The following is a 22,833-nucleotide window of genomic DNA, read 5'->3' as shown; positions in this document are numbered from 1 at the left end:
AAGAGGAGATTAATGGAAATGTATTGTAAGCTGTTATTACCCTACTTAAAGGGATAGTTCACAGTTCACACAAAAGTACCAATAACATTCATTACAAAAACAATTTTGCATTACTTTTCATTTTATAATAAAGCACTGCAGCATTTCAGAATGAACCAATACTGAATGCTGAAGGCATTTCAATTTATATTTAAAAATTAAAATTCTTAAAGGGATAGTTTACACAAAAAATGAAATTTCTGTCATTATTTATTCACCCTTATGTTGTTCCAAACCTGTATGAGTTTCTTTCTTCTGCTGAACACAAAAGAAGATATTTTGTCAGTAACCAAACAGTTTTTGATCCCCATTCACTTCCATTGTTTTTTATTTTCCATACTATGGAAGTCAACGGTTTGGTTACCCATATTCTTCAAAATATCTTCTTTTGTGTTCAGCAGAAGAAAGAAACTCATACTCATAAAGGAGCACTTTTATTGTGAGGCCTGCTTTTGTGTTTAAAAATATAACATTTTAATCGACATTTGGTGGCCATTACTATGCAGGCATCTTAAAGTGTTGCAGGTGTGCGTCTATGAACTTCAAAATAACAACCCCTATACTGTATTTAATCTGCACCAGCTGCCCGTTGACAAAAAAAAAAAGCTTCATATGATGGACATTATAAGATAATCTGGCTATCTATTATGTCTGTCAGCTAAGGTTACTATATTATATCAGTATGCGTATAGTTAAAAACAACCAGCGTGTTATTTTCAATTTTTTCTTGCCTTATTCTTCTTTTGGTCTTTTGTCTTAAACTGTAACATATTTATTAAAACAGCACAGAATTTCAAGCAACAATATTGTTTATATTCTTACAAAAACAAAGTCAAAAGTTTGGCTCAAAGTCACACGAGACTGATCAAAATCAAGACTGATATTCAGCAACACACATAGGCAAACAAACAATCTGAAAATGAGTGAAAATGGGAATAGAATTAAGTCAAAATAAAGCACTAACTTCATTTCTGATTCACTTCTAACTCTCACCAGTGAACTAATGCTTCTGTGAAGAAATAGGCAACAAAGATAAGAGTTTAAGCAGTAAACAACAGTAACACAAAATGGGAAATAATTAAACATCCATTCACACCATAAACAGGCACGCCTGTCATAAAATAAATAATTGTTTTACACTGGTACCAAAAGACCACAATATTAACTGACTGGTCTTTACTTTTATAATATTACATTATCCACACTAATGTATCATGTATAGCCTGTGTACGTTCATACAGCACCTTTTTGAGCCAGCATTGCCTGTCTCTTTAACAGCAAATGACTTGGTTAAATACAGGCCTTCAGAGCCGTCTCATCCGAGTCTTGTGGAAAGATGGTCTCAGTGTATTTGTAACCATAATAGAGCAGATATGTGATGTGCAAATGACCAAGAGAGAGCTGAAAATCCTTTCCCATGGAAACGTTCACACTAAGTTTCCCCTATAACTTGATTCCCCTATTCAGATTTCACCAGCTCAGGCATGATAAGGAGGGAGAGACATAAACGAGGCGAAATTCTGACAACTGAAACTGGAAATCACGCATGAGCAGTGGTAGGACAAACAGGTGCATTGCTTGACTGGTGAACAGATACCCTGATGGATCCGCCTTTAATGTTCACTGAGGAGCTTGGAGTCATCTGTCCCACACACAGCGGCCCCATGATGGTTACAGGACATGTTGTGCATATTTGCTGCTGCTTCTGTGCCGCTGCGCTCGTGTTTTACAGGAAGACCTCTTTGTTGATCCACATGAGGCTGCGGGTCTCGTTGGGCTTGGCCTCGTACTCGATGCAGTTGAAGCTGTTGCCGAACTGGCAGTGTTCTCTCTTGTAGTAGTTGTAGTATTTCACTTGCCACACTGTCTCAAACATGCCGGCATCTTTGAACTGGCGACAACAGGAAGATGGAAGGTTAGTAACATTTTATAGTTCAGTTTTCTTCATACGCTCAATCAGTTGTACCTCTTTGTGTGGACGTTTGCATACCTATAACAATGCAAATTACTTGCTCTTACTTGTTAACTCTTACTTACAATGCTCTTACTTGTTAACTATGTACAGTACATGTACAGTAGCATCCTATATTGATTTAGCTCACATTTGTTTTGCCATTTATTGCTATTATTTTTAGGTGTTACAGGTTTTTCTTGCTTGTCCAGGTACTTGCTTCCCATTTAAGATAGATCAAATATAATACAATTAAAATATCAAATTGATTTTTGTTTTAAAGTTTGTCATATGTTTTGGAGATTACCGTTAATGTATATTGATAATAACAAAAATATAGGCTCTATATATTTTTTGTGCATCCTTAAAGGGATAGTTCACGCAAAAATTAAAATGTTGTCATCATTTACTCACCCTAAAGTTGTTCTTAACATGTATGAGTTTCTTTCTTCTGCTGAACACAAACAAAGGAATTTTATATAATGTCGGTAATCAAACTGTTGACAGTAGCTATTGACTTTCATAGAAGAAGAAAAAATACAATGGAAGTCAATGGCTACCATCAACTCTCTGGTTACCGACTCGCGAACGTCTGTTACTGGAAGGCGGAAGCCAATGATTATGGATATTTTTCTTACAAAAACGCATCGCTTCACTTCAGAAGGCCTCTATTAGGGCTTTTTTGGGCTTCAAAATCACAAATCACACTCCTATTATAAAGCTTGAAAGAGCCAGGATTTTCTTTTTTATTAACTCTGATTGTGTTTGACTGAAAGAAGAAGGTCATACACCTAGGATGGCTTGAGGGTGAGTAAATTATGGGATATTTTTGTTGGGTGAACTATCCCTTTAAGAGTGAGTCACTGAATCATTGACTCAAACTGATATAAAAAAATTTTTTAATTCACATTAATGTCACCCAAGTTGATCTAAACCTAAATGGGTCAATATGAACTAATAAAGTAGGATATAAATTGAAATCCAAAGAGTCATAAATCCTCTTCGACTCAAACTCAACTAGGACTCCTTGCAACTCTCTCAAATACCGGTTTGGATGTTCTGAAGATGCAAAACTTGAGGGAAATTGAGCAGATTGCATAAATGGCGAATAAAATAGGATATTCCTATATCAGGCTCAGGCTGTCATGAGACAGAAATTTCTTGAATTTTTGAATAGACTGCAGCAATTAACATTTTGTCAGAACCTCCAGTAAATTACATGTTATTTTATTAAGTTGTCTGTTCAGAATCGTGGGAGAATCGTGATTTCTCTTTGAAAAAAAAAAAATCGTGATTCTCAATTTATCCAGAATTGTGCAGCTCTACAACAAATCATATACGAGCAAAAAAAGATTTGAGGCATCATGCAAGCCAAAATAGTGCGGTAGGAGTTACGTGTGAAGTCTAATACTTAGCTTCAAATCCCTAATCCTCTGTATGAGCAATTTAGCACCTACCAATTCCACACGATTTCAGTGTTAATTCTGTTGTACTCTTTTCCCTGCTGGTTTTGTTACCTCTATGGAGACCTGCACTGGTTGTCTGTCCCCGCTCTTGGTGTGTGGCACACCCTCAGTATCATAGGTGCCATTGTAGACGATCTGCTCCTCATCTTTGGACTGCTGCTCCATCGGGAAGGTCTTTCCACCGATCCCCATTGTGCTGAAAACCCATTTAAACAAATGTCAGGCTGAGACTGCCTGTTTAGCTTAAATGACACACATTTGAAATTCCTTCTGTCAATAAAACATTAAAGACTCGTGCACTGTAACCACACACGGCTCAGTTTTACAGCCATAAAGCGTTTCCTTTAATGCACATACATAGAGCAGTCTATTTATAGGCTATATGATATATTATCGGCTATTTCTTTTCTTACAGGGGCGCAGGTGCATATTTCGACATCATTACAATATTACGACAACACATCGAGTCCTAAGAGATATTTTGTATGCAACAACATATCAGATGCATGGCTCATATAGGCTTTACACGATTAATTCAGTCGCGTATTCACATTGAACCGACTTACGTGGCCTCCGCGCTACCCGGTTTCACGATCACCTCGATTTTGTATTTCGATCCTGTTAGCATTTTGATTGTCCTGCTCTGGCCGAACCTCGTCCCGTCCACTTTATAAAACACCGGCCCGTCATTAGGTTGGATTTTCAATGAAATCGCGATGTTTATTATCGCTGGAACGTCGGCCATAGTTGCGAGATAACGGAGGTCGATGTGTTTCCAGGGCTCCCGTCATTAAAGGGATGGCGGATCATGGATGGTCCCAGGAAGCTGTTGAGAGATGCTGTGACGTCTACACAAGCCATCACTCCCATTCCAGACATGAATCATATATACATCTTATGCATAACAAGGCTCATATAATACACCCGTGCTGCCCATTATTCTCGCTCGCGCGCGCTGGGTAAACAAACACAAGCAAATAGGAATCGCTAAATTATTTTTATATTTTCTATATTTGTATTCTAGGAGTCATAGATATCGTAAATAGCTTATCTTATTCGATTTAGATCGTAAACCCATTAGTTATTGTCCATCTCATCTCCATTATTTTCGCGATTAAAAAAGTCCCTGTCCAAAGTGCTGAAACTGAAGAATCACGTGTTGCTGTGACATTTGTGTCCTCAAGAATAAATATAAAATGTTCTAAACACACACACAAAAAACTGCTATTATGTGTTTGGTGAGCTTGAAATATTAACATAAAATTAATTAACTAACTTAAGTTTTTGATAACAGATAGCAGCAGACACAGAATGGAAGGCCGGGGACGAGGAGAGAAGCATAGCATAGGGACGCATGATTTTAAATAATATATTAGCTTTTATAAAATAATTGTTGCATGATTTAAGGCAGAACACTTTTGGTGTTGAACACTTTCAAAAGGTGCACAATTTTGTTGATATAAAAAAAAAAAAAAAAAAGCACACAAAGTGATAAAACAAATCCATCACATGAAACCTATAAAGTGTAATTTCCCATACAGTCTGAAGCAAATTTCAGTAATACAATTACAATCTTCCATAACAAAAGCCACATATCATGTATTCTGACTGCCGCAGAATCTTTGTGCTTTTTGGCAACACTGATTATAAAATAAAAACTCAAAAGGTGCACAGTTTTGTTGATCTATAAAAAGAGCGAAAGAAAAGGGGCCAGTTTCACAAAGATAGACTTTGACTATGGCTTAGATATAGTAGATAGTCAGACTTCAGATAGACATCAAAATCAGACCGTTGCACAAAGCGCTGACAATCTTAAGTAGGACTACACTGCAATGCATTCTGGGTAAAATAAGACAAAACAAAAAACATGGCGGATCGAGTAAGCGCATTCAACCGCTCAGTGCAGTTTACCCCAGCGGAAAATAGTGTTTGTTGGAGGAGTATAACAGTTACAAGGACATTTTACTTGGGAAATTTAGCGGAGAATGTAGTAACAAGAAGAAATGTTTAAATTATGAGCCATTTTCCCTTTTCTTTTTGCTGTTTGTATTGTAACTGATTGTTACTGCTGGTTGCCAAGGTAACATAGAGTCTTAGACCTAAGTTAGCCTGGGGGGGTAAGGTGTCTAATTTTTTGGGTCTAAATTAAGTCAGTCTTTATTTTTGTGAAACAGTCTAACTTGCATTAGACTAGTCTATGAGCAAATTTTAGACTAGTCTAACACTATAGACCGGTCTAAAATAGCTTTGTGAAACCGGCCCCTGATCTCTCTCTGTTACAGCTATAAAACGATGTCAAACCTATAAAATCTAATTTCCCATACAGCAAATTTCAGTAATAGAAATAACATTTTCCATTACAAAAGACACATTATCATGTTTTCTTACCGCCTCAGTCTGTCTGTCTGTCTTTTTTTTTGCAACACATAATAAAGCATCCCATAAAATCACCCAGCAAGTGTTTCAGTCAAAAATTCTCCGTTGTAGACACATATCTGATGTGTTTCGGTCTGTTGGCATGATCCCAAAAGTCTCTTATCTCTCCAGTTCTGCCTCCAGTATCTCCCCCCAGGTCTCCACGTCCAGTGGACACATGCTGTTGGGCGGGATATCGTCGGCAGAGCGGATGTTACTGTACAGGCCCTTCAGCCACCTCCTCTTTACGCAGCCTTTCCTGTAGTTACGCACAAGAGTAACCTGGGAAAACAGGAAGAAGAAGATAAACAAACAGCAGAGGTTTAGGTACAAAATGAGGCAGCATAACACAAACCTTCCACGAACATCCATCAAGCCTGTCCCCGTTCACCTCTCTCCGGCAAATAGCCAGCACCGTGAAACAGTGGCTCCTCCACAGGTGATCGCTGCCCTCGATGATGTCATTCCAGTTTTTACAGGTGAGCGAGGCCCGGCACAAACTCCTGACGTCCAGCTCGCTGAAGATCCTCACACTCACCTCTGCTGGCAGGGTCTCTACAAAGTCCTGCTGAGGTGGATCATGATCACCTGGGACCATGGATGGGTCTCCTTCAGGCCTGAAGATGGCGCTTTTGCTCCATTTGCAGACATTACTCATCTCTACGCGCCCTAAAACAGTTTCAGTTTCCAAAACCAAGTTATTTACATGACAGAACCTTTGACTTATAAATAAATCATTGTAATTTAAGCAATACGAAGATAATATTGTCCGTGTTGCAGTATCTGTTCGTTACTGGACACGGCAGCTCCAAAAACGTAAATCCAGCTAACGTTAGCTAACCAATGGCTAGAAGAGATTTTAAAAACAACCACGAAACGGTCACATGAGTCATCATGACTGTATGCGGTACGAAAAAGTGATATTCAAGATGATATTTTTAAAAAACAACATGTTATTTGTAAAGGCTCATACCGAAAGTCGCGTCTCGCTGACAGCTGAGGATTTAAACGTCTCTGTTTGTTTACGACAGAAACGTCACAAGGCGAACCCACCCGCCCCCCGCCCAGTTCTCACTGCGCATGCGCGATTCTTCAGCGCCAATGTAGAGTCCTTTTGATTCTTTGTTATTAGTGCAAAATATGATTTATAGGTTACATTTGATATCATATTAAATGTGCACACCTTCGTCGACAAGAGCTTTGGATAAGTCCGACGTGCGTGTTTATACAGCGCATGCTAATGGTGGAGTTCACCGGAAGTACTTTTTCTCGCACGAAAAGTAATCATCATTATTAATTTTTTTCTTACTACACTTCACGGTCAGTCAACGCAGTGAGTTTCTTTTGCACGTTCATTTGAAGTAGCGAAAAGTTGGGTTGCATACAACAATAACGAATTCGTAGTAAGTAGTTTTTTCTCAAAAAGAAAAACAGCAGCGCGTGCGAGCACAAATCTGTTTGTATGCACTTTATTTGTTATAGTTAAGTAAAGATATTTCATATTTTGGTCTCTGTCTCTTCTTCTGCACAGATGCCAGGCTTTGAGTTGGAGCAGGTGGACGGTGGCAGTCCTATAAACATTCCCGATGGAGAAACTGTTTTAGGGAGAGGACCATTTCTGGGGGTAAGTGAGTGAGCCATTACTACTGTGCAGTGTGTTTTCACAAATGTCTTGCTAATATATTTGACAGTGTGCTATATTAACCTTGCACAATGGTTCTTGCCTTTGTGCAGATTAACAAGTATACTATAGTACCTTTAGTCTGTTGTGTGCTTTTACAGAAATGCAGTTATAAAGCTCTTTGTGGCATGGAGGAATGACCCAACACTCTCAGGAAAAAAGGCACAAAGCTGTCAGTGGGGAAGTACTTTAAGGTACAAAAGCTAAAAAAGGGTACTAATATCATATGTACACTTAAGGAACTAAAAATGTATTTTTAAAGTACTAATATGAACCTTTAAGGTACTATTATGCACCATTTTTGGGGTATATATTGTACCTTTTCGCTTTTGTATCTTAGAGTACTGCCCCAGTGACAGCTTTGTACTATTTTCCTGAGAGTGAAGTAAAAGAGACTGTCTTTATGTGAAGGCTGCATGGATAAGTTGTTGATTCAGATTGTTAAAATAGTTTGTCCTGTTGAATGTTTTCGTTGTTGTTTTGTGTTATGTGTTACTTTCAGTTTCATGCATGATGGGGCTGTTTATTTCGGAGTAATGACAATCAAAGCCCTGAAGATGGCAGTCCAAACTCTCAAATCTTTAAATCACCCAGATCTCAGTGAAGTGTGTCATGATACTGAGCTACAGAAAACAATCTGTTTATGATAGTGCTGGGTTGAATTTTTAATTTTCTCCATATAAGAATACTCTACACTACCATTCAAACATTTGGGGTCAGAAAGATTTTTTTAAATGTTTGTGAAAGAAATCACTTATGTTCACCAAGGTTACGTTTATTTGATCAAATATACAGTGAAAAATGCATTATAATTATATATTTTAAAATCTAATTTATTCCTGTGATCAAATCTGAATTTTCAGCATCATTACTCCAGTCTTCAGTGTCACATGATCCTTCAGAAATCATTCTAATATGATGATTTGATGCTCAAGAAACATCACTAGATGCCTTTATAAATTCCAATTTAAGATGCAGTTTATCATTATATTGTTTTGTAAAGATTTATATTTCTGTTCCACTCTCTTATTTCTCTCTGCACCAGGTGAATGATAAGAGGGTTTCCAGGAACCACGGCGTCCTGGAGAACCAAAACGGTCGACTGCGTCTGAAGCCTGTGGGTTTTTCTGTTAGTTGTCTGATGTGGGCAGAGAGTCGTGATGGTGGTTTTGTCATTTTAGACTCTTCTGCCGAACAAAAGCGGCACTGGCCTTTGATGTTAAGACATCAAAAGTTCGTGATGAAGAGCTCTTTCTCTCTTTCGCAGCTGTCTCTTAATTACACGTGTCATTACTGCCTCTTAGTCATGCTGTCATAGCAGCAATGATTGCATTTGGGTCATTTTTTTTTACCTTGATTGATCTTTTGACTCTTGAAAACAAGCCCTTGTTTTCAAAACTGCATGTATCTCATGAATATTCAGATTATTAATAGCTAATTGAATTAAATCATTAAACGCACTATAGGCAAGTATGCAAATGTTTCTAGCTGCACAAGCTCAATTCAGTTTTGTTATTGTTGTAACTAAATCTATTACAATTTTGGTGACGCTTTAGGGTTATAATAGTATATAAATAATGGTAACATGAGATCAGCTCAATTATGTGACTTATTTTGAGAGAGATTGTCAAAGCTGTGTATCAGCGCATCTCGATGACGAATCTCTAACGACACAATATGGCAAAATAATTCTGAATAGTATGATGAAGACCTGTGCAAAAAGAGTTGTATAGTGCATGTGACCGACCGGCATTCCTCTGGTTTCTGTCCTGCAGACACACCTGAACCCATGCTTTATTCAGACGAACATTGTGGCCAGCCCTCAGCCTCTGGAGAAGGACCAGTGGCACTGCCTAAAGGAAGGAGACATCTTCTCTCTCATGCCCGGGAAATTCGTTTACAGAGTGCGCCTAAAAGAAGAGGATCAAACCCTCAGGTGATTCAGCCTGTCACTAAAAGCCGCTCATTTATTATTCAACAACAACAACAGAGCTGAATCTGGCTGGCCGTGCGATGATATGATTTGACAGTGTGCAACATGTTTGCAACAACCTCTCTATTTATTTCACCCTTTAAAAGAAGGGGTTAATATATTATTGACTCGATTTACCTTCTAAATACATTCAGGTCTGACTTCCAGATTCCTGATGGATAAAATTAAGTGCTACGTTGTTTCATTGTTGAATATTGTACATAGGGATGGGGCCGATCCGATCCAGTATCGGTATCGGGACCCGATACCAGCGTAATTCACGTATCGGATTTTCCCGATCCAACCTGCGGAGATATCCGATATCCATGAGTCATGTCTGCGCTTTAATGTTGTCTGCTGAAATGACTCCAAAAGTCATTCCCGCCGGCGAGTCTGCTAGCTGGCAGCAAACTGCGGAATGGATTTCCTGAACGGAGGCGCGGCTCAATGAGACACAGAGTTATGAGAGAAATCCGTTCCGCAGTTTGCGGCTAGCCACATGTCCGCTTTGTGTAAATACTTCACACTGGAAACGCCGCAGAGCAAGACAGCTAACGTTAAATGCAATGTTTGCAAAGCCGTGATTCAGAGCTCTTTAAAGCTCCCTCGCGTCGTACAACACAGCGAACGCAATCAAACATTTAAAAAAGCACCACGTTACTGTGCGTTCACACCAAACGCGAATAGCGCGTCAAATTCGCGTCTAGTTGGACGCTTGAATATTTTGAATCCATTCGCGCGTCTGAGGTGAAATCCGTCTGTTCGCAAGATGCTGATCGAGCATTCATCGAGAGAGTTACTGCATCGGAGCGAGGATCACCCTTCAGATAGTGTGTGTGTGTAAGCTGTTTACACTTGCACTTTTCTTATATTTCAAGACTCTAGTATTTGACATTTTGTGAATGTAATAAATATTGACATTACAATCAATTTGAAACCCTTAAAGTTGCATATTTGTTTTCAGAATGGGATTTTTCCTGTTAACAGTATTTCCTGTTTTTTTACTTCCTTTTCTGACCTTATAATTTACCTCAAGTTGCCTTTTGGGACATAAGTTACATCATTAACTTACATACATACATACATAGCCTACATACATATCATACTTGCATGTTGAGGGAAGTTTATTTCAGCATCATATAAAATAAACAATAATAACAAAAATATTAAAGCAAACACAGCTCTGGTATCGGAATAGTATCGGTATCGGCCGATATCTAAATTCAGGTATCGGGATCGGATCGGAAGTGAAAAAATGTGGATCGGTGCATCCCTAATTGTACAGTTTGTCACATTATGGAAGTGCAATTGGTTTAGATTCGAATGAGGATCCTTATGAATATTCTCACCCTCATGAATATTCAAAAATACATTCATAAATGTAGTGTTAGAATTGTTTGTCATCTTAAAATAGTGCCAGTCATTTATCTCATCTTTCCATATTCCGAACATGTTCATTTTGACCTTTACCCTTAAATCGATCTGTGACCCGCTGCGTTTAGATCAAAGGACACCTTTATTGTCTCTCTCTCTATAATGAGCTCCGGGCACACTGGTTTTCACTGGACACCTTCAAATAGACGCTCTGATAACACACAGATGATCAGCTGAGAAAACAAATGAGAAGTGCTGCTGTGGCCAATTGATTCTGAATGTGCTGATTTGCATGCATTTAAAAGTCATGCCTTTCATCTGTGAAATTAGACCGGTAGGTGTCTGTCTTTTATGGCGTGCTCACGCAAACAGGGGATTGTTGTTTTTGCTAATGATGAATTGTTTTAAAGACTGGCAAGATTTTAAGCCTTGATTGTCTCCTCAAAAGGGTGCAATTATTGTGTCTGAATTGTGCTATACATTGTTTAATATTATCGTGATTAAAGTGATTTAATCAAAATGTGAGGCTAAAAGAGGACCTATTATGCGTTTTTAAATTTTCTATAGTGTGCATTACAATGTTGCCGTTTGAGCATGATAAAGGTCTGCAAAGTTACAAAGCATAAAGTCACTCCGACGGGATTTATTATATCAGTGCACACTGTTTCTGAACTCCCTGAAACGCCTCCATTGTAGTCTTGAGTTTTCTTCCGGGATTGAACACGTCACAATTTTCCTCATTTAAATAATTCCCGCACAAGGCATATGCAAATAAAGGGACTTGGTTGAGTTAGTTAGTAACTCGCAGTTATGGAAAGGGGTGTGACATTTCTCAAACACGCTCAAAGTGGTTGACCAATCACAACACACTGGTCCAGCCGACCAATCAGAGCACAGTGTCCTTTTCAGAAGGAGGAGCTTCATAGAGACAGGAACTAATCAGAGCGTTACTGACAGACTGAGAAGAGAGGTGCTGCAACAATGTCAAACATGTGAAAAATTATGTGTTTCTTGAACATTCATTCAAGCATGAAAACATTCTAGTAGAGCCCAAAAACTAAATCAAGACTTTGGGCATAATAGAAGATTATAAGAGAAGATTTGCTCTCTTCACAGAAACAGTCAGGCGTTTGAGGAGGAGATGGAGGTGGAGAAGTGTTTGACTGGACCGACAGAGCTCTCTATAGACGCTGCCACACTCGAATCCAACGGCTGCGCGCCCACGAGCCCAAGCTGCACACTCACAGGAGATAAAGGCGCTTCATCACACACTCTTTGCTCTTTACCCGAGGTGTGTGTGTGTGTGTGTTTGCATTCTACATATAAACTACCATTCAAAGGTTTGAGGTGTGCACGATTTTTTTAATACCTTTGAAAGAATTATCTTATGCTCAACAAAGCTGAATTTATTTGATCAAAAATATAGTACAAACAGTTCTATTGTGAAATATTGTTGCAATTTAAAATAACAATTTTCTATTTGAATATATTGCAAAATGTAATTTATTCCTGTGATCAAAGCTGAATTTTCAGCATCATTACTCCAGTCTTCAGAGTCACATGATCCTTCAGAAATCATTCTAATATGATGATTTGATGCTTAAGAAATATTTCTTCAATTATGAAAAAAGTTGTGCTGCTTCATATTTGTGTGGAAACCAGGATTGTTTTAATGAATAGAAAGGTTAAAAGAACAGCATTTATTTGACAGACATTTTACTGTCACTTTTGATCAATTTAAAGCATCCTTGCTGAATAAAAATATTAATCTTTTATTAAGTTTAATCTATTAAACTCCAAACTACCATAGCTTTATACAGATTATATATGTGGGTTTTGATGATTTTAAACATATTGACACATGCATAATTGCATACTGTAGTGTAGTGTCTATACTTCAGTTCTATAATTTCTCCATCTTTGTCGATACATATAATTCTATACCCTACTCTTCGGTACTCCTCTTCTCTAAATTCTACTTCTATTCTGTATTATATTTCATATGCTCTTCTATACCAACTTAACTATAGTCCAATAATTTTCTCATCTAATTCTAATCTATTTTGTGTTTTCAAGGTGCCCACAAAGAGCCAACACGACGAGTCTGATCGGCCACAGAAGAAGCGTATCTTGCCAGCCTGGATGATGACGTCAGCATCCACAAGCCCATCAACCTCCAAAGGTACCGTCACTATGGCGATGGAACACTGTCCCCATGGCAACAGAATCAGGGGTCTGTTTATTCACACCCATACAGAAACAAACCCCACATCTGTCAAGTGTCCGGTCATCACAGTGATTGCACTCAGACATTTTTTTGAGGGATAAATTGGAAAAGGAGGAGAGAGTTAGTCGCTTTCAGGGTTGGGTACCGAACTCTGTACTTTTAATGGCACCGATCACATTAAATCACATTAAATCAATCGTGCCAAATTTCGGTACCTGAGAACGCATCTGGGCGCGAGAGTAAGACTATTTAAATACGAATCCTGCATGTTCTGCGTGTCTCAGTCGGACTGGGTCCAGATTCGGCCCAGATGTCTTCCTCATCCTCAGGGCTTCTCAGATGTATTCTGCAGCTCTCCAGAAAAAGTTTTGCAGTGCCACGAGATCCAGATGGAGAGATGAATGTGACAGGTGTGGTGCTAATGAGGTGCTTATGAAGTCTGTACTTGCTCTTTTGCAATCCATCCCCATTTCTGGTGAGCTGCAGAATACATCCTAGAAGCCCTGAGGATGAGGAAGACATCTGATGCTGTGATTACACATTGTACGATCTGTAGGACCACAAAAGAGCGAAAAAGGCCCCAGAGGGCTCCAGATGTGACCTGTGGCACTGAGAAGGTGATGAGAGGTGAGATAGATGTTTTGCAGACAGAGAGAACAGTACAATTAATGCATGCCTCAGGAGTCAGTATTGCCAAACCACGTTAAGTGTGTGAAAAGGAAAGAAAAAGAAAAAGGAAAGAAAAGAAAAGAGATCGTACAATGTGTAATCACAGCATGATCATGATTTGAGGAAAAAGCGATTTTTCCTGCACCTTTTACTCTTTATTATAACTTGAATTATGCTGACCAAAAAAACGTAAGTTTTTACTTGTAAAAACATGTTCAAGCATTGACATTATCCGTCAATTAATCTTCTTTTTTCACATTCTTTTGGAGCTCAGCAGTGAGAGGGACTCCTACCAAACCCAAACGAGTAGCCGCACCGAAGCGGGCGACTGGACCCAACCGAGCTCGAGCCGCACAGGTGTCATCTGAGGAAGAGGAGCCGGAGGAAGAGAAGCCCAAAAGAAAAACAAAGAGACTGAAGAGTGACTCTGAAGATGAGGCGGAGCCTCTGGTATCTCTGGTGAGAGAAATGATAGTATAGTAATATATTATTAATTAATATGTTAGTATAAAAAGGAGAATTGTGATTCTTAATCATTTGAAATGGCCTGTAGACTGCAAGTTTTTAATTTTTCATTAATAATAACAACAACATCAATAATAATAGTTTGGAATGACATGCATTTTGCAAGTTTTAAAAAATGTTGCTTACTTGATGGAAGCATACTGTTTATTAAAAATAACAACAACAATAATAATAATATAATATGTATTAAAATATTACAATTGTTGTTAAGAATAACTATTTGAATTGTCTTACAGACTGCAACTTTTAAATTCGGGATTACTTGATGGAAACACACTATTTATTAAACTAAATTTATATCACATTTCACTGCTTATTTATGTGACTTTTGTCATTTGCTGTTACTGTATAAAATATATTGTATTTTATATATATATATATATATATATATATATATATATATATATATATATATATATACATACAGTGCAATGCATAAGTGAATACACCCATGCTAAAGTTGACTAAAAAGAGGAATAAAAAATCATATTTTGGAAATTGAACTTAATGCCTTAATTTAAAAAATTAGGAAAAATCCAACCTTTAAGGACACCAATTTTCTTTGTGAATGAATAATGTATCGTAAATAAATAAATGTTCTTCCTTAAAATACATGGTGCATAAGTGAGTACACCCCTATGTTAAATTCCCATAGAGGCAGGCAGATTTTTATTTTTAAGTATTTTTTAATATTTTTTTTTAGGATACTATGCATCCTGATAAAGTTCCCTTGGCCTTTGGAATTAAAATAGCCCCACATCATCACATAGCCTTCACCATACCTAGAGATTGGCATGGTTTTATTTCAGTTAGCCTAATAGCTGGTTTGATTTGCATTGAGAGATGATCTTATGGAAAGTACTCCATGCCAATCTCTAGGTATGGTGAAGGCTATGTGATGATGTGGGGCTATTTTAATTCCAAAGGCCAAGGGAACTTTATCAGGATGCATAGTATCCTAAAAAAAAAAATAAAATAAAAAATCTGCCTGCCTCTATGGGAATTTAACATAGGGGTGTACTCACTTATGCACCATGTATTTTAAGGAAGAACATTTATTTATTTACGATACATTATTCATTCACAAAGAAAATTGGTGTCCTTAAAGGTTGGATTTTTCCTAATTTTTTAAATTAAGGCATTAAGTTCAATTTCCAAAATATGATTTTTTATTCCTCTTTTTAGTCAACTTAAGCATGGGTGTATTCACTTATGCATTGCACTGTATATATATATATATGTATGTGTGTGTGTTTATATAAATTTTATATAAAATAGTATAAACTGTAAAAAGTATGCACATGCCGAACACTACATTTTTGGATACAATAATAATAATTAATTAATATTAAATAAAAATTAGTTCCCACGACTTACTAATACGGCAGCATGTTTTACTAATTCGTTCCCTCGTTTTATGTAAGTCATGTGCACGATATAATAATGTGTTCCCTCGCTTTAGTAAATCATGGCCACGTTGTAATAATTTGTTTGCTTTTTTAGTTAAATAAAAATGAAGAAACAATTTAGTAAAACGTGGCCACGATTTACTAAATCAAGGGAACAGAATATTATATCATGTGCATGATTTAATAAAACGAGCGATTTACTAAAATGAGAGAACAAATTCTTAATCTGTGGCCACGGTATGTATCTTTTTTGTCCGCATATCATGAATTGTCCCATATAGCCAATACCTGAATTGTGTTGCATTGAAACGGAAGTATTTACTGTGTGCACGGATGTCCTGACAGGATGATGCAGTGGCTCCCAGGAGCAGTAGAGTCAGAACAGTCCCAGACGGAGAGAACAGCACCGGTTTGACGGAACGTGACGATGGAGAGACGAAAGGAGATGAGGTCCGACGAGGAGCTCAAGCTGAAGATCCCAGTGATTCTCAGGCCAGCCAGGGACCCTCGCAGAGGTCAAAGATCACGGAGGCCGAGACAAGCACCAGTAAGGTGCAAAAACAGCGGCGCATGCGGTGTGCTTACGGCAGCTCCTGCTACAGGTACTTCAGTAACCTTCAGTGAACTTCTGCTTTTTAAACTCTACCTTCAAACAATGCTGCGGTTTCAAGACAGCGTTCAGACATTCTATGTCTATAATGCCATAAATCTTTAACTCGAAATATTCCTTGAAGATCAACGCTGCACATGTTAATTAGTTTCATGTAGTTAATATCATCTCAAGATGCTACAAGAGGATTAAGACTGAAACAGTCACAAGCAAAAGCTCCTCGAGATGTTTAATATGCGTAAATCTGCGACTGAAATGGTTTGGTGGCATTTCAAAGACACATGCACATGTTTTCCTGGTTTGTCTGGTTCTCTGATGTTTATTTTTAATACCAAAAAGCTGAGAGATAAAAACACAAAATCTGTATTTCAGCCGGAGGGTGCTGTCCTCAAACACAGAGGTCAAGCGTGACATTACCTTGTAAACCATTTGCGTTTGTACGCAGTTCGGTTTTCATCTTTTGAAAACACAGTTCGAGCTTTCATAATTATTATTTTTTGGTTCATTTCCCTCCAAACTTTTCTTTAGAAACAGTCATAAATAAGTAAAAGCATCATCTCTAACTGAAAGCAGTTGTGATTGATCTATTAATCTATGAGAGTTTCTTTCTGTTGACAGTTTAATAGAAATATTCCTGTTATGAAGGTTCACAGAATAATAACGACATTCGGAAATGAAGAACAGAAACGTTTAATTTTTCCAATTAGATTAGCTGTCAGTGTAATGAAGTTGCGTGAATGCTCGTGATTGAATTCATTTGACTTATTGTGTTCCAGTTCACTCAGCACAATGTATTTCCTCTCTCCAGGAAAAATCCACTCCACTTTCAGGAGTGCAGTCACCCCGGAGACAGTGACTATGAGGAGGTGGAGGAGGAAGAGGAGGAAGAAGAAGAGGACAATGATGATGATGACAGGCCGGAGTGTCCGTACGGAACCCACTGCTACAGGTGACAACAAATGAGATTAAAAACACCACCATACTTCATTTAAATATTTAGTTTTAGTTAGAGGTTTATTAAAGTTTTGGGGTCTTTTGAGATGAGAGTTCGGATACTATTAAAACTGTTACTTTCAGAGCTCAAAACATTTATTGAAAGTAAGATACAAAAAAATTACTTTATAAAATCTGAGACATTAACTTAAAGGCAGGGTCGGCAGTTTTTTTCTAAAAAATTTTTTTCAAAATTTGTTTAAACTTTCTTTATATACCAATACATAATTAAAATGTAAGTACTCTGAAAAAGAGAGTATAAAAATCGAGTGTCTGTAGTCCTCTCAGGGCGCAATAAACACAGCTCATTATTTCCATTCGGAACAAATGAAATGATTGGCTGGGCGACTGTCACTCTCCCTCGCTACCATGGCTACCACCCCTGCTGCTACAGGAGCTGCCCACATGCGCGCACCCATTTGACTTGAGGAGAGGAAGAGGCACGGAAGCTTGGAAGAATCACAATTATGGCAGAGAAAGAGCAGTCAAAATTCCCAGTACCTGCATATACAGTCAGCGAAGGCAAACAAGGCAAAAAAAGGAACTAGTAAGGTAGAAAGGTAGGCTACTTGTCTCCGGAGTGTAACGTTAGTCCTCATCAGAGCCAACAGTGCTTTCATCGTGGAAGCTCTTACATGCAAAACACCGTATATGTTATGAATCTTACACGAAATTCACCTTCATCACAGTGTAACTGAAGGTAATGGGAAAACGTGTATCAATGCAACCTGTTTTTAGCTCGTTACCGAATCAAACTCAATATATTTTAAACTTTACCAGTATCGATATGCTAGCTTGATAGTGAGTACTAACAGCCATGTTAGTTGTTTATATTCATAATGATAAAGTTAGGTATTTTATTACATGTGATTCTGACATGATGTCACTACATGCACTGCGCTCCTCTCTGCTCGGCGCTGGCGCTGGCACTGGCAACTGTCCTCCAGCTGAGCGGTCGGCATCGCGCGTTCATGTGTTTTGGGGGCGTGGCTTTGGAAGGAGCCCAGAAGGGAGGGGGTGGGAGTGAAAGGAATAAGTAGCTGTGTTTATTGCGTCCTGAGAGGACTACAGACACTCGATTTGTATACTCTCTTTTTCAGAGTACTTACATTTTAATTATGTATTGGTATATAAATAAAGTAAAAAAAAAATAGAATTGTTCTTTTTTTTGAAAAAAACTGCCGACACTGCCTTTAAAGGGATAGTTCACCCTTAAATTAAAATTCTGCCATAATTTACTCACACTCAAGTTGTTCTAAACCTGTATGAGTTTCTTTCATCCTTTAACACAAAATATAATATTTTAAAGAATGAACTGCCTCTTTAAGACGCTCCACTTTTACACGTCTTTATAGGAAACATTAAAAGTGGAGCGTAGGAAGAAAAAATTAAGGCTAGGCACTAAAGGTGAATGGGGTGAACAGTTTATTAATCACAATACATTAAGACAGTTGTTTTCTGAAATGTTCTGCACTAATTTGCATACATCTTCAAACCAGAAGCCCAAACTGGATAAAGCCAGGCTTAAAATTCTCGTTTCATTTTGTTGACATATTATAGTTTTGGATCTCTCTTTTTATCACTCCATAAATCATAAAATATGTCTTCAGGAATATAATGTCATTTCTGCTAGTCTGAAAGAAGACATGTTATGGAAGCAAAATAGCCCACAATATCTAAATTGCCTAGTGCATGAAAAAGCAATGGATTTGCCTGTAGTGTCTTGCCTCATCTGTTAGATTAATAAAGCATTAAGTGTAATTCTAGCATTTGTTTAAAGTGTGCTCTGTGTGCTTGTCTCAATGTTTCAGGAAGAATCCACTTCACAAGAAAGAGTACAAACACACTAAATCACCACGTGAGTATTTTTAAATGTGACTTAAAGTGAACTCTCTGCCACAATTACATACTTGGAGTAAGATGCAGGGTTTGTTCAAATCTCTAGCTCTTAAGTATAACAATAATAAGTGATTACCTTACCTTCTTACCTTAGAAGACTCCACTAATTGAGAATAAGAGATTTCTATCTGTCCTCCTTAACTTCAAACTGAATATTTACTGAGTATTTACTTTCTCTTTGGGTCTTGGTTGGTAATTTAGAGAAATGGATTTAGTGAGTCACTCCCCAGAATTCAGTTATTGGTGCCAAAATTGTTTTCCTGCATTTATGTTTCCATTAGGAATAAATTGGATAAAATCTCTAGTCATATACAGTGAGGAAAATAAGTATTTGAACACCCTGCTATTTTGCAAGTTCTCCCACTTGGAAATCATGGAGGGGTCTGAAATTGTCATCGTAGGTGCATGTCCACTGTGAGAGACATAATCTAAAAAATAAAAATCCAGAAATCACAATGTATGATTTTTTTAACTATTTATTTGTATGATACAGCTGCAAATAAGTATTTCTATCAGCTAGAATTCTGACCCTCAAAGACCTGTTAGTCTGCCTTTAAAATGTCCACCTCCACTCCATTTATTATCCTAAATTAGATGCACCTGTTTGAGGTCGTTAGCTGCATAAAGACACCTGTCCACCCCATACAATCAGTAAGAATCCAACTACTAACATGGCCAAGACCAAAGAGCTGTCCAAAGACACTAGAGACAAAATTGTACACCTCCACAAGGCTGGAAAGGGCTACGGGGAAATTGCCAAGCAGCTTGGTGAAAAAAGGTCCACTGTTGGAGCAATCATTAGAAAATGGAAGAAGCTAAACATGACTGTCTCCATGCAAGATTTTTTTTTTAGATTATGTCTCTCACAGTGGACATGCACCTACGATGACAATTTCAGACCCCTCCATGATTTCTAAGTGGGAGAACTTGCAAAATAGCAGGGTGTTCAAATACTTATTTTCCTCACTGTATCTCAAATGACCAAGCGCTTGGTTGATATTCAAATTTAGTACATTCTGGATCTAAGGACAGGCTGAGAAAATTCAGAACTACATTAAAACATTAAATTATAAAATAATGTATACAAGAAAACAAATTATATATATATATATTTTACTTTATAACCTGAAAGCTGATGAAAATGTAATGCGATGCACTTCTTGCTTGTTCTTCATGTGACACTGAAGACTGGAGTAATGATGCTGAAAATACAGCTTTGATCACAGGAATAAATTACATTTTTACAATATATTCAAGTAGAAAACTTATTGTAAATTGAACTAATGTAATACAATATTACAGTTTTTACTGTATTTTTGATCAAATAAATGCAGACTTCTTTTACAAGCATTAAAAAATCTTTCCGTCCTATAAAGGATTTAATCATGCCAGTTAAATAATTAATTGAAATAGTGTAAAGTCAATGCATTTTTGTCCAAGTAAAATCCCTGTTATATAAGTGGATCAGCCTGAAGTGAGTCATGTTGAAGGCTCTCTGACATCTTCACTGTAAAGCAGTGCGTTTTCATCCTCATCTGAAGGTTTTTTTTTGTTGTTTTTTTTATTTGTAATTTAGTTAAAAATAGCAAGGTGGCCGTATCGGTCATCACTCGGGTTTAGCTATCTCATCTCTGTTTGCATACAGCCCTCAATGAAAATGTGATAAACAGTTTCTCTTCTCTGAGATGCAATCGCTTTGACATTCTGAGATGAAGAATAATTTATATGTTTATTGTTCCAACTCCTGCATATTTAACACCCGCAAATCCGTGCGTCCCACTGAAGCCTAAATCTGAATACTTTTCCATGGGACTGAATGAGCGTAATGTTTGGTAACTGCTCTTAAACTAATTGAGAACATGCTGTGTGAACCCTGAGGAGGAACAGAATGGACATCATCATAAATATCAAGAGAAACATCTACACTGTGATGTTTCATTATTAGCAGTCACTGATGCTTCATGAAGTCACAGCTTATTTTTCTCCAGAAAACGTTGTAGTGGTTTTTGGACGCTTCACAAAAACCAGGCCGAGAACCACAGACGCTTGCAGCTGTTTTCAGAACATTTTCCTTCTCAGAAAATCGTAAAAGAATTAAGCTTATAACCGCAAGACTGTGCAAGATGTTTCTTCTTAAGCCCTGTTTACAACGTCTTTGGTGCTCACATGGGTCAGTGCGAAATGCAGGTGTAAACAGCTCCAAAATGTTTAATTCAAACCACATTTCATGCTGTTCTGTTTCCCCCAGCTAAGACCGTTGCTGAAGAGGATGAAGATAACTACGAAAACAGTTTTATTAATGACGAGAGTGAGGAGGAAGAGGTGGATGAAGACTCGGACTATGTGCCCGAATCGGACGACAGTGGAAAAGGAGAGGACTTTAAACAGCTGCAGAAAGAGGCAAAAGCCTTCCTCAGGAGGAAGAAGTGACTCGTTTGGGGTAGATAACATGAAAAGCACTTCTTTACACTAATCTCACAAAGACTGAGGAACATCTGACACTGGGTTTGACAGAATCCCTGTCCATGGAGGCATTTTATCCAGTTTTAGATTACCTTGCCTTCACATTTTAAAGAATGGATCAACCAGAAAAGAATTTAACTTTTTTTTTTTTTTTTGGGAGATTGGCATTTAATGATCATCTACTTTCATTGTAAATGACGACACAATTTGTGTTTTGGGGTAACCTTTCTCTTATCCCGTCCTGTGAGTGTTTTTTGCTGCTGGGTTTGACAGAGTCCCTGTCCATTGAGGCATTTTATTCAGTTTTATATTACCTTTATTACCCTTTTGCTTTCAAATTTTAAGGAATAATTTAAAATTATGGGCTGTTCCTTATTAAATTATGAGCTGTAATGAGCTTGGCATTACGTGGTCACCATCTCTGGTTTCCTTGTAAATTACACTATTTAAATTTTTGGGTGAACTATCCCTTTAACTCTCACTGAATCTAATTTTCTTTGCAATCTAATGTTTGTTTGATTTAATAGCCAACTCTTTTTTTTTTTTACTTTCTCTTATCCCAACCTGTCTTATCCTGTCTGTGAGTGTTTGTATAGATGCTGCTACTTTGTAAGTCTCTTTTTTTGTTCATTGTATGAGTTCAGTTAATTATAGTTGTGTGGGCTTTTATTTTCACTGACCGGCTGTTTATTTCTATTGCCGGGTCTTCATTGAACCGAGGTTTAGAGTAATAGGAAAAATAAAGCGATGAACCAGTAGAAAAAGTTAGTTCAGTAACACAATTTCTAAAATGCTTTTTCAATTGCTACAATTACAAAAATACATTGGTCATATATATACAGTGCAATGCATAAGTGAATACACCCATGCTAAAGTTGACTAAAAAGAGGAATAAAAAATCATATTTTGGAAATTGAACTGAATGCCTTAATTTAAAAAATTAGGAAAAATCCAACCTTTAAGGACACCAATTTTCTTTGTGAATGAATAATGTATCGTAAATAAATAAATGTTCTTCCTTAAAATACATGGTGCATAAGTGAGTACACCCCTATGTTAAATTCCCATAGAGGCAGGCAGATTTTTATTTTTAAGTATTTTTTTATATTTTTTTTTAGGATACTATGCATCCTGATAAAG

At 37.5% G+C, this 22,833-nt stretch overlaps 3 protein-coding genes across 8 annotated transcripts; 1 reads left to right on the top strand and 2 right to left on the bottom strand.

Annotated features, from left to right (window-relative positions):
• Nucleotides 1-830: 830 nt before the first annotated feature.
• On the bottom strand, nucleotides 831-4,910 carry cnrip1a (cannabinoid receptor interacting protein 1a). The gene is made up of 3 exons (XM_084096935.1): nucleotides 4,023-4,910; nucleotides 3,508-3,652; nucleotides 831-1,930 (listed from the first exon to the last, which is right to left on the bottom strand). Exons 1-3 carry the CDS (start codon nucleotides 4,199-4,201, stop codon nucleotides 1,766-1,768), a joined length of 489 nt encoding a protein of 162 aa, XP_083953061.1. The 5' UTR covers nucleotides 4,202-4,910; the 3' UTR covers nucleotides 831-1,765.
• aplf (aprataxin and PNKP like factor) lies at nucleotides 1,937-22,368 on the top strand. Of its 6 annotated transcripts, none has more exons than XM_084096859.1 (11): nucleotides 1,937-1,954; nucleotides 7,403-7,495; nucleotides 8,598-8,669; nucleotides 9,328-9,488; nucleotides 12,015-12,189; nucleotides 12,975-13,080; nucleotides 14,069-14,253; nucleotides 16,074-16,330; nucleotides 17,147-17,287; nucleotides 19,143-19,189; nucleotides 21,479-22,368. In XM_084096859.1, exons 2-11 carry the CDS (start codon nucleotides 7,403-7,405, stop codon nucleotides 21,658-21,660), a joined length of 1,419 nt encoding a protein of 472 aa, XP_083952985.1. In that variant the 5' UTR covers nucleotides 1,937-1,954; the 3' UTR covers nucleotides 21,661-22,368. The 6 variants fall into 6 exon arrangements, with proteins under 6 accessions (XP_083952985.1, XP_083952983.1, XP_083952984.1 ...); XM_084096857.1 differs by lacking the exon at nucleotides 1,937-1,954 and adding an exon at nucleotides 6,941-7,151; XM_084096858.1 differs by lacking the exon at nucleotides 1,937-1,954 and adding an exon at nucleotides 6,945-7,204.
• fbxo48 (F-box protein 48) lies at nucleotides 4,917-6,958 on the bottom strand. Its single transcript, XM_084096949.1, has 3 exons — nucleotides 6,845-6,958; nucleotides 6,227-6,540; nucleotides 4,917-6,153 (listed from the first exon to the last, which is right to left on the bottom strand). The coding sequence occupies exons 2-3, from the start codon at nucleotides 6,527-6,529 to the stop codon at nucleotides 5,992-5,994; spliced, it is 465 nt and encodes a 154-aa protein (XP_083953075.1). The 5' UTR covers nucleotides 6,530-6,540; nucleotides 6,845-6,958; the 3' UTR covers nucleotides 4,917-5,991.
• Nucleotides 22,369-22,833: the final 465 nt, after the last annotated feature.

Source organism: Abramis brama, assembly GCF_963993115.1.
Source record: "Abramis brama genome assembly, chromosome: 2".
NCBI classification, from domain to species: Eukaryota; Metazoa; Chordata; class Actinopteri; order Cypriniformes; family Leuciscidae; genus Abramis; species Abramis brama.
This window is presented reverse-complemented; position numbering and strand designations above follow the sequence as displayed.

Coding starts and splice junctions, on each gene's coding strand:
- cnrip1a (XM_084096935.1), bottom strand. CDS start 4,201: ATGGCCGACGTTCCAGCGATAATAAACATCGCGATTTCATTGAAAATC. Junction 3,653..4,022: donor CCGGGTAGCGCGGAGGCCAC/GTAAGTCGGTTC, acceptor ATGGGTTTTCAG/CACAATGGGGATCGGTGGAA. Junction 1,931..3,507: donor CAGTGCAGGTCTCCATAGAG/GTAACAAAACCA, acceptor TGTTGTCGCCAG/TTCAAAGATGCCGGCATGTT.
- aplf (XM_084096859.1), top strand. CDS start 7,403: ATGCCAGGCTTTGAGTTGGAGCAGGTGGACGGTGGCAGTCCTATAAAC. Junction 14,254..16,073: donor CGGAGCCTCTGGTATCTCTG/GTGAGAGAAATG, acceptor ATGTCCTGACAG/GATGATGCAGTGGCTCCCAG. Junction 19,190..21,478: donor CAAACACACTAAATCACCAC/GTGAGTATTTTT, acceptor TGTTTCCCCCAG/CTAAGACCGTTGCTGAAGAG.
- fbxo48 (XM_084096949.1), bottom strand. CDS start 6,529: ATGAGTAATGTCTGCAAATGGAGCAAAAGCGCCATCTTCAGGCCTGAA. Junction 6,154..6,226: donor TTGATGGATGTTCGTGGAAG/GTTTGTGTTATG, acceptor CTGTTTTCCCAG/GTTACTCTTGTGCGTAACTA.